Here is an 11297-nt window from a genome sequence, read left to right as displayed (position 1 = left end):
CGCGCTAATAGTCAGATGGGCTCGATATGAATCACGACTATAAGCTACCCGAATTTGGTTAAACTGCACCGCAAAATGTGGGAGGAGTTAGGAATCTAAATCGAAGGGGACAGACACTCACACAACTAGAGTTTTATATATATAGATATGTCTTTTTTTTTTTGTTTGAATTCTACATTTTCTCCATTGCAGCTATGGTATGATCCTGAAGTATTGTACTCTGCCTGGGACCATTTTGTTGGTAGTTCCATGTCCATGAATTCATCCCTCTTCCGGTTTGTTCAACATTAGTTTTTTCTTTAATCATTACTTATCTCCATGATACACTAACAATCAATGATGTTTTCTCTCTCTATGGTCGATCATGAAGTGGGAAATGAAGCTGAATCCCGCTGAAATTAAATTCTATCAGTTTAAAAACCAACAAGATACATTAGATAACGGAGTCCCAGATACAGTATGCTTAAATGATAGGAGCACATACTGTCATCCATTTTGGAACAACACCCTAATCTCCCACAAGTCACACCCTACTTTCTTTCTATGAGGTTAGAATGCCTTTGATTATGTGTGCTTGATTAACTTGACCAGAGGCTAAACCAAAAACTGCACAATCAAGAAGTAAATATTAATCTGTATTATATAATTATGTAAAAGCATATTTAGTATATGGAATATTAAAAGGTTAGAGGCACAGGTACAGTCATGTGATTCAAATATTTGCTTTCGAATCATGTGATTTTGGTTTCAGTCCCATGCTGCACCTGGAAAAGTATCTTCTACTGGAGCCCTGGGTCAATCAATGCCTTACTTCTCTAAATTTGTAGATAGAAACTTGAAACCTACTGTATATGTGTATGTTTATCTATATATATATATATATATATATAATATATATATATATATATATATATATATTATATATATATTAATATATATATATATATATATATATATTATATGTGTGTGTGTGTATTATATATAATATATAGGATATATCTATATATGTGGTGTGTATATATATCTATATATATATGTGGTGTGTATATATATATATAATGTGGGGTGTGTGTATATATATATCATATATATACTATATATTAGATGTATATATATATATGTATATTATGTGTATATATGTGCATATATATATGTGTATATATATATATGTGTATATATATATGTGTGTATATGTGCATATATATGTGTGTAATGTGCATATATATATATGTGATATATAATGTGTGTTATATATATGTGTGTATATATATATGTGTATATTTGTGGTATATATATATATATGTGTATATATATATATATATATATATTCTTATAGATATATTATATATATATATATATACATGTGTGTGTGTATAAGTACATGTATGTGTGTATGTGAATGCTTCATTCATCATTGCCATCATCATTTAGTTTCCATTTCCATGCTGGCATGGGTTGGTTGCTTTGACAGGATCTGACAATCTGCAGGACTGTGTCAAGTTCCAATGTCTACTTTGGTATGGTTTCTGAAGTTGTATGCCCTTCCTAATGCCAACCACTTTACTGTGTGTACTGGGTGCTCTTTTACAAGATCAGCACTTGAATGGGAAAGACAAAGAAAAGAATTACAAAGCCTCCTTGACTACCTGAGAATGTATTTGAGGGAAAGTTTTATGCCAGGTACAAGAAGCTGAATATAAGACAGAATATAGATCAGGGGTGAGGGAAAGGAGTGTGGGTGATTTCGTAAGAATGCAGGAGAAAATTAATAGATGGTTAGAGATGGGGTGAAGGTGAAGGTAGTGAGTGAGGAACAAGGGTGGAGGTGTGATTGATGACAAATATTAATATGGAGGAGGAGTTAAGGTGAAAGAGATAGAAGTGGCTAAGGAGGTAGAAGTTGTCAAGCACAGAAAGAGTGTAGAGCAGCAGTATCATAAATCTGTTGATAAATCTGAATGTAGGGAAATGATGTGTGGGGTGTAAGAGTGTGGGTGGGGAGGTAGATGTGTCACAGATGGAGGTCAGAGGTATATAAGGGTGGCTATAGTGAGTGGGGTGACAAAGGTGGGGTGGTGGTGGTGGATGGGCTACAGAAGGTGAAGGTTGCTGTCATTTTCCTGACAACAAATCAGTCACTTATCTTGCACTTTCAAAGACATGTGGAATAAGAAATCCTTTACTTGAAGGAACAGGTAACTGTTTGTGACAGGAATGATATCTATTAGTAAAACAATACCTGAATAATATTATGAGATTGTTAGTTAGACAGAGACATGCTATAGATAGTAAAGATGGATGTATGAGTCATACATCATTTTTCATCTGAGTATCTGCATCCCATATGGTTGCTTGGTCAGTGCTGATGTATTTCTGGAGCTAATTTTTATTGCCACAACATCTTGCAGCTGCAACAACTCTCTACCAATGATATTTTCTATTTTAACTATCCAAACTTTTCTTGATCTTTTCCCATCTCACAGACTTCCATCAACTCCTCCCCTCATATAAGATAGTCTACTTCAACCTTAGGCATCTTCTACTATCCATATAGCCTAAGTCTTCCTTTATCTTTTCACACAATGACTTTCTTCCACCTAACGTCCTTGTTTTTCCTTGATCTTCTACCGGAGCTCAGTGAACTTTCAGCAGCTAAATCCACATAAGTCTAAATAAATACTGTAATGTGCTATAAACCACCACTAAACAACAGCAGCAATGGTTGCAGTGGTAGCTCTAAAATATTGAAGATTGATTTGTTAGCTTTCAAGGCTGAGTTCAAGTCCTTGTGTGGGTTCAGAGAGAGCATTTTGAAACTACTCTAGTGTAATTCACTCTGGATCACTGTAGCCAGTCACTTTCACCTTCTTCACTTATCACCTTGTCCATGTGGTGTACTTGGCTATAGCTTCTGGTCCTTGTGTTTGATTACCATGTAGCATCTGTCTTTTCATACATGACTTGATCAATGTGTTGCTGTTTAACCCCAGGTCTGATTTAAAAGGCCTATGATCAAAGACATTTCATCTGTGACTATACTGTGTTTTATGTATTTGGGACTAAATTATTTGTTTTGCAATGTGTTCTTTCTCTTTTTAAATGTTAGTATATGATCTGGGGGATACTTTGTTGTTGTTTCTAACCAGTAGGAGCTTCCCTTGGCTCAAAGTAAATATGTTGCACTCATGTGCCACATCTGAATATTCAAGTGTATCCAGGTCACTGATTTGTAATTAAATATGGCTTGTGTCTTTTCCAGGTATGACTTGGTTGATGTGACTCGAAACAGTCTTCAGATTCTTCACTATTTCCTCTATAAGAAAATGGTTGAAAACTACATCACAAGGGATCTGAATGCATTTACGTAAGTTTTTCTTACACTAAGTGTTGTTTTTGGCATTTCTTCATCTAGTATATTAATTATTTGATACTTATTTTGAAGGCGTGTGGCTTATTGGTTAGGTATATCTCATGATTGTAAGGTTATGAGTTTGATTACCAGCAGCATGTTGTGTTCTTGAATAAGATGCTTTATTTTATGTTGCTCCAGTTCACTCATCTGGAAAAAATGAGTTGGACCTGTATTTCAAAGGGTCAGCCTTGTCACATTCTTTGTCATGCTAAATCTCCCTGAGAACTACGTTAGGGGTCTGTGGAGTGCTCTGCTACTTGCATGTTAATTTCATGAGCTGGCTGTTCTGTTGATTGGATCAGCTGGAACCCTCATTGTTGTTACCGACAGAGTGCCAATATTTATTTTACTAATTAAATGTATTAATTTTTACATAATTTATTTGTACGCTTTTGGTCATTATCCAACATTCAAGATCATAGGTGAGGATAGGCACGAAAACTTTATTGAAGATTACAAGTTTAGCTTTTGTATCTCTTCTGAGGATTAAATGCTAGTACATTACTATGCCAGAACTTGCAATTCTAGCATCCAGTTCAGCCTCCTGCTTCCCATCATTCATGAATATAGCACTGAGATTCTTAAACTTCTCCACTTGCCTCAGTAAAGTTCCACTATCATACAAAATACACTGGGAAGAATTTATTAAGACCAATGTCTCAGTTTTTGCAATACTAATTCCATCCCCACCTTGCAGCACTCAGTAGTGAACCCGTTGTGCATGATGGAGATCACCTGATGAGTCAAGTTAACACCATGTCATCTGTAAATATCAGTCAACAGATCCTGCATCCACTGATTATGATATCACTTCCAAAATGACTGTGTATGTCTATCCAGTTCATAAAAATTATGGAAAAGAGAGATTGTGAATGTTGGGTAATGATGAAAAGAGTATGATTGTGAATATAAGTAACCAAAGTGGGGTTCCTCTGAAGGATCTCTGGGATGTTTCTTGACAGGTTGCATATCTTTGAAATCAGGAAATTTTTCCAGGTTAAACTGCTACTTCTCTGCATTGAAAGGTTACAGCTCTAGTATTATGGTCATGTGAGTAGAATTTTGCAAGTAAAAAACTGCAAGACAGATTCCTCTAGCTGAGCAGACCTAGGAGCAGATCAAGGGTGAAATGGGTGGATAATATCCATAGTCTTAGTTGGTCATGTTCGGGGACACAGCCAGAAAGTGTAATTGCAGTTGCTTTTGATAGGACCCTATGGAGGAGGTGCCTTAGAACTCTACCACCATGACCCTCTCAGAAATAGTAGGCAGAGAAAATAGATAGTTGAGTCGATTTACACAAATTTATAGTTAAAGGAAATACAAATGTGAAACATTTGTTCTCTTCTGAAGAAATATTGTAGTCTATATAAAACAGAATAGCTACAATGAGAGACTGAAAGGAAGCTAAATATTGCCATCCCAAGAACTTGCTGCTATGTGATGGAGCCCTCAGTTTTCATATTACTCAGTTTTCTAATTCTGACACCAGCTCAATAATTCTAAAGGAAGAACTGTGGTGGATTTAGTTAATCTCAGTACCTTCAGATGAAATCCATAACTTTGGGAAGCTTAGGTAGACAGCAACCCAGTTTCCTGGTCATCAGTGATCTCTGAGTTTTCTAGAAACTTCCTTTCTACCCATCACTTGCTGTTGCTCAACAATCTCTACACGGTCTTCTTTCTAACCTTGTGCCACAGAACCATACTGGTGCATATTCTATTGATCTTGGCTCAATGAAAGACAAACCTTACTGTGGATTTGAAATCAGAATATCAGACAGAACTAAATATTAGTTTCTAACATTTGCACAAGGCTACAAAAGTGATTTTGAAGGAGAGTAAAGACACTTAGATCAATGCATGGGACTTAATTGGCACTCATTTTATTTGATCCTAGGAATATGAAAGAGAAACTTGATCCTCGAATAATTGCACTGAGAAAATCTTGGGATGTAATTAACATTCTATAACTATTAGTAAATAATTCTGGGAAAAACATTCTTTTTCTATTTTTTAGTGGCACGAGTCAAAGTTTGTTATCGCTGATTCTAGACTTAGACACACTGTTATTGTCAGACTCACACTTTTTGCTTGGGAAATGGCTTGAAGATGCCAAATCTCTTGGCTATACAGACCGAGAGAAGAAACTTTATGAATATAATGCACGAAACCAAGTAACACTATGGGGACCAGATGGAGAGGTAAGGCATATATATATATATATATATATGTATATATATCATCATCATCATCATCATTGTTTAACGTATATATATATATATATATATATATATATATATATATATATATATATATATACATATATATATACACACATATATATATACACACACACACACCACACATACATACATACACACACACACACACATATATATGTATAGTTTTCATGAAGCATTGTCTGATATATATATATATATATTACATACATACATACATATATATATATATATATATATATATATATATACACACATATATATACATATATACTCTTTTACTTTTTTGCTTGTTTCTATCATTTGACTGTGGCCATGCTTGAGCACCACCTTTAGTTGAGCAAATCGACCCCAGGACTTATTCTTTGTAAGCCTAGTACTTATTCTATTGGTCTCTTTTGCCGAACCGCTAAGTTACGGGGACATAAACACACCAGCATCGGTTGTTAAGCGATGTTGGGGGGACAATCACAGACACGCAAACATATACACACATACATCAAGTTACTAACCATCAGCTGTAAAAGACTTTTTTCAGCTTAATGAATTTCAGTATGAGAAAAGCCTACAAACTTTGATACCAATAAACTATTATTGTTCCTTAACGTTGCTTTTTATACCTACCACGGACTGCTTGAAGCTTACAAACTTCCTACACTTAGATCCTTGGACCTTATAGTTACATATCAATGTGTGCGTGTGTGTATGCATGCTTACCAGTCCATTCATCTATCCACCCACATATAAATCTATATGTTGCTATTGTTTTTCAGATTGTTGATTATGCCAGTAAACAGTGGTCAGGTTTATTGAAAGAGTAAGTACCAAACATACAAAAAATTATTGCATATTTCATGGTCAAAGGGAGACTGTTTTACCTTTTCTTCATTTATATTAGTTTAGATTTTTACTACAGCAATGAAGTGACCGATATAATAGAGGGCTTGTGTTAAAGGTTTACAATTTTTCTCTTTCCTCCAATCCCACTGACTCTTACTCTTTATACCATCCTTCTAAACAAGTTTTAATAATAATAATAATATGATAATGAGCTTATTGTATACCAGCTGAGGTGACTATAACTCATCAGAGAAGAGTAAAGAGGGGACAGAAAGCTGCAATAAGGTAAGTAAAGAATAACTGCAATGTATGGTAGAAGTGCATGCATAGTACCAGTGCCGTCTTAAGGCATGAGCACACTGGATAGCTGCCTGGAGGCCTCATGAATCTAGGGACCAAATTCTGATCTATTTATGTTCTGGATTGCTGTCAATAAATATATACTATTGAACTCAGTGCAATGATTTGCCCAGAGGCTGCTAAGGTGGCTTTGCATACTACACAGGATAAAACACAAGAAGATCAAAAAGGGAACAGTAAAAAAAACCTTAAAGAGGAAAAGGTGCATAAGCATATCAAGAATAGTGTTGGTAAATTTCAGGTAACATGGAATTTTTGAAGGATACAGTAAATTGCTAGCTAATAATTGATATCAGTTGTGTGAAAAAAAGTGTTTCTGTAGGTCATTTTTGTTTTTTGATTTTACAAACACATCCTTGAGTTGTAGAGGTATTGAAATCAGAATGATGGCTAAAGTTGCTGTTGGAAAGTTGAGAGATAATCTTGTGGACCAAGTCAGCTGTTAGACATTGAAAATTTAGTATGAATCTTGTTACAAGCATCTATAACACTTAACTGTTCTTGTGTGAAAAACAGTATTAAGTTTGACAAGGTGTGACTCAATGGCAAGTTTAGAATCCCTCAGTTTACATTTTACTACTTTGGATAGATCCATTGCTCTTATTTCAAACTGGCAGGTGTTTAAAAATATCTAGATCCAAGCATTTCTTCTAATAGCTTTTTCTAATATTAATTGTAAATTATTTAATTACTCAGTAGTGAAGTAGAATTATTTTGGCAAATAATTCTACTCAAGGGAGAGTGAGAGAGTGCCTAAATCTTTTGAGGGCTTTCTTAGATGAATGAGATTTACAGTAGTGATATGTAGTTTGAACATTTGTAGGTTAATGTTTGCAGGAAAACTTGCCCAGGAAGGTTTTTCCAGAAGGTTACAGTTATGGGGAGGAAGTGCTGATCAAAATTATTACTCTGTGTATGTGTGTATGACTGATAGTGAGGCTGATGAGGGAAAGATAAATGTGTAGATCAGATGTGAAGGGGTTATGTGGCTGGCTAGTGAATAAGAGCAGAAGCTGTTGTAGTAGCAGTGATAGAAATGACAAAAAGAAAACTGTGTGTCTACGAGCTGTTGGTTGCCAGGGAGTCAATTACAGGCAACCAATTGGACAATCTTCTTTTAGATGCAGCATAAAATATTTGTGTATGTAGTAGCAGCATCATTGAATATGTGTGAGCCATATAAAATCAACAAAAAACCTCTAATTTGTTGCTCAACCACCAGCAGCCAAATTCCCTCTAGTACACCCACTGCCACACACACACATGCAAAAAATTATTTTTGTATCTTTCTTTTGAACAGTTACTATTACCCTCGATGGAAGTTGTTTGTGGATATGTTAAAGGCTGACCTCACTAACGTAAGTTAACTACCATCTTATTTAAATTGCACAGTTCCAGATCTTTTAAAATACATTTTAACAAATGTTTCATCTAATTTTTTGAAAAAGACAAAAATATAAAATATCGCATTTCTTTTTATTTAGTTTGTAATTTAGTGCCCATTCTTGCAACAAATCATCATGTCTCTCATCTGTTGCAAGACAAATTTAGTGTAGTAAATAGATGTCTATCCTCTAATCATATAACTCCTAGAATTAACAATCTAAATAATAGCATTAATCTACTAAGATCTAATAATCAGGATAATAACACACATCTTAGCATGACATAAACAGTAACCCTAAGCCATTCAATTGAGTAAATGAACTCTGCAGTTGTAGGAATAAATCCTTGTGTCTGCTTGATAGATATTGCTTTAGTAAGAATATTGCATATAAATGTTCTGTACAGGCACTTGAAAATGTCTCAGTATATATTAGGACTACCTCAAATACGTTTAAATGTAGATATTATAACCACACTTGCTGTTTAAGGGATGAGAGTAAAGCTAGTTTTACATCTTTAGCTAATTTTCTATGTATGCGTGTTGATAAAGAGATTGAATATGAACTCTCTTGGTCTATTATATGCAAAGTACAGCTGTATAAAGTCAGAATTATTAATATTATTATCACTGCTTTCTTTATATTGTTCCTCCACATATATGCAACCACAAACACAAATATACACATGTCTTTCTTTCTTTTTTATTTCTTTCTCGTTTTTCTCTCTCTCTCTTGCTCTCCCTCTCTCTCTCTCTTCTTTGGATCTCTGACTGTCTGTCTTCTCCCTGTCTGCCTGTTTCTGTCTATCTCTCTCTCTGTCTGCAGCACTCTTTCTCTTGCTGCATCTCTCTCTGTCTTGTTGTATCCCCCTCTCTCACTCCTATTCCATGGGTTTCAGACATATGACATTATTTTAAATCCATTTTCTATAGACTACTTCATTTAGTCAAGCAAAATATGATCAACAAGTACTGGAAACAGTTGAGAAACCCTTTACATTTGACCATTCAACTTACCCCACAGAACCACAAGGTGAGTAATTTATTGGTTATTATTTAATAGAAGCTGGAGTGGGAGAATCATTAGAGTGTCAGAGGTCAACTTTACTTTACTTCTGATCAAGTACTGGGGTTGATGGTACTGACACCCACCTTTTTCACCTCAAAATTTGCTAGCTAAATATCAGTTGTGTATTTTTTTATTGTGTTTTCTGAGCTTGAAACTTTGTGTGTGTGTCCATGTGTGCATATATGTGTGTATATAAAGTATAAATATATATGTATATATATGTATGTATATATACATAATATATATATATGTATGCTTACATATTTATGTATATATGTATGTATGTTTACACACATACATACATTTTATATATATATATTATATATATATATATATATCACGTGACCGACCAGTCCATCAGATGTAGTTACACATCGCTGGTCACAATGCGTTTGCATTGTTTTAGCCTTCGAATGACGCCACCCTGCTGGCTAAGCGAGCAGGCCAACAGAAGAAAGAGTGATGAAAGAGTACAGCAGGGATCACCACCCCCTGCTGGAGCCTTGCGGAACTTTTAGGTGTTGGTGTCTTTACATCCTTGTAACTTAGCAGTGCAGAAAATATATCAATAGAAAAGTATAAGTGTGTGTGTAAGTGTGAATTAACATCATAACCATGTGAAATATAAAATAAAATATCTTGTTTTTGTATTTGGATTGCAAGATTCTTGATGTGAACTCATGTGTTGAATCAGATATTGTTGTCTCTTGGGAAAGTCATTATGCCAGTAATAAACACATGTATTGGCTCAGTTTCACTTCTATGTTACTCATCAGTTGGTTAGTTATTTAACCAACTAACTAACCAACTGTTTGATTAGTCATTTGGTTAATCAAGCAATCAGTTGTATTTGCCAAAGTCCTTTCATTGTCACAATCTCTTCAATGAAATCCTCTCTGTACTCTAGGTCAGCTTCAGATCAGTTGCCTTTTAGTTTTAGATTCAATATTTATGTAGTTGTATGGATGTGAGTGAGAATGTACATGAGAGAGAGAGTGTATCTGTGTGTGTGTGTGTGTGTTTGAATATGTGTGCATGTGTGTTCATGCATATGTCTGTATGTATGTTCTGGTGTCTATGTGTGTGTGTGTGTGTGTGTATGTGTGTATATCAGTGTGTGTAGATGCTTGTGTTGTGTAGTTGGTTCTGTGAGTTTGTGCATTAGAGAGAATGTGTGTATGTGTGTGTGTGTGTGTCTACTTCTATGTGTGTGGGTAGTAAAATGTTTTTTTCTTTGTATCATTTAACTGTTGGTCTTGTCGTTTTGACTGGATGATAAATATTGAACCTAAAACTTAAAGACAGACAGACATTAAGCTGACTTGGATTAGAGAGGGCAAGTCACTGAACAGGTGAGAAAATGCCTTTGGAATACACAATTGATTAATTAATTGACTGAATGATTAATCAAACAATTCATTAGTTAGTTGGTTAAATAACTAATCAATTGATGGTAAATAAAGAAGTGAAATTGGAGCGGTCATATGCAACAAAGAACATGCTTTATTTGAATAATAGTTCACAGTTTGTGACAAGAAAGGTGTTTTGCCATAAAATTGTGCCTGGCTTGAATATGTCCCCATCCAACCTGTACTGACATGGACGAATTGACATTAAATGAACAAAAATTAAATGTGTAATGTATATTAATGTATTAATTTTCTGTGGCAGGTGACAGCTTGAAACTAGTGAGGAATCTTTATACCAAGTACCGACCAATAACAATACAACTTTTAAAAAAAAAGTCCTATTATTGAATTTCACTTCAACCTGATTGATTGCTTCCCAACTTTTGTGGTAACAATTTTGTTGAATTATGATCAAATATAAATATTTTTGTTTGTTTGGTGAAAATTGTTTTGAAAGAAAATTGGATTTAAAATTTTAAAGCTTTAAATTTATTCATATATATATATTTGATACATTTTGGAATAAAATATTTCATATATTTGGAAATAAAAGTCAAACCATAAATCTATATAAATTATA

General features: G+C 34.4%; 1 protein-coding gene across 4 annotated transcripts in view; it reads left to right on the top strand.

Moving 5' to 3' along the window:
- Window positions 1-11074, top strand: part of LOC115216609 (alpha-N-acetylglucosaminidase) — a 77393-nt gene extending 66319 nt beyond the window's left edge. For all 4 annotated transcript variants that reach the window (XM_029786084.2, XM_029786087.2, XM_029786085.2 and 1 more), the window contains 7 exons: window positions 193-275; window positions 3260-3364; window positions 5433-5616; window positions 6429-6472; window positions 8156-8213; window positions 9173-9272; window positions 10980-11074. In XM_029786084.2, the coding sequence (XP_029641944.1) occupies window positions 193-275; window positions 3260-3364; window positions 5433-5616; window positions 6429-6472; window positions 8156-8213; window positions 9173-9272; window positions 10980-11065 (660 nt within the window). In that variant the 3' untranslated portion in view covers window positions 11066-11074. The remainder of the gene's footprint in view (window positions 1-192; window positions 276-3259; window positions 3365-5432; window positions 5617-6428; window positions 6473-8155; window positions 8214-9172; window positions 9273-10979) is intronic.
- Window positions 11075-11297: the final 223 nt, after the last annotated feature.

The sequence above is a fragment of the Octopus sinensis genome, linkage group LG10, assembly GCF_006345805.1.
Source record: "Octopus sinensis linkage group LG10, ASM634580v1, whole genome shotgun sequence".
Classification (NCBI taxonomy): domain Eukaryota; kingdom Metazoa; phylum Mollusca; class Cephalopoda; order Octopoda; family Octopodidae; genus Octopus; species Octopus sinensis.
The sequence above is the reverse complement of the archived record's forward strand: the minus strand, read 5'-3'. Positions and strand labels throughout refer to the sequence as shown.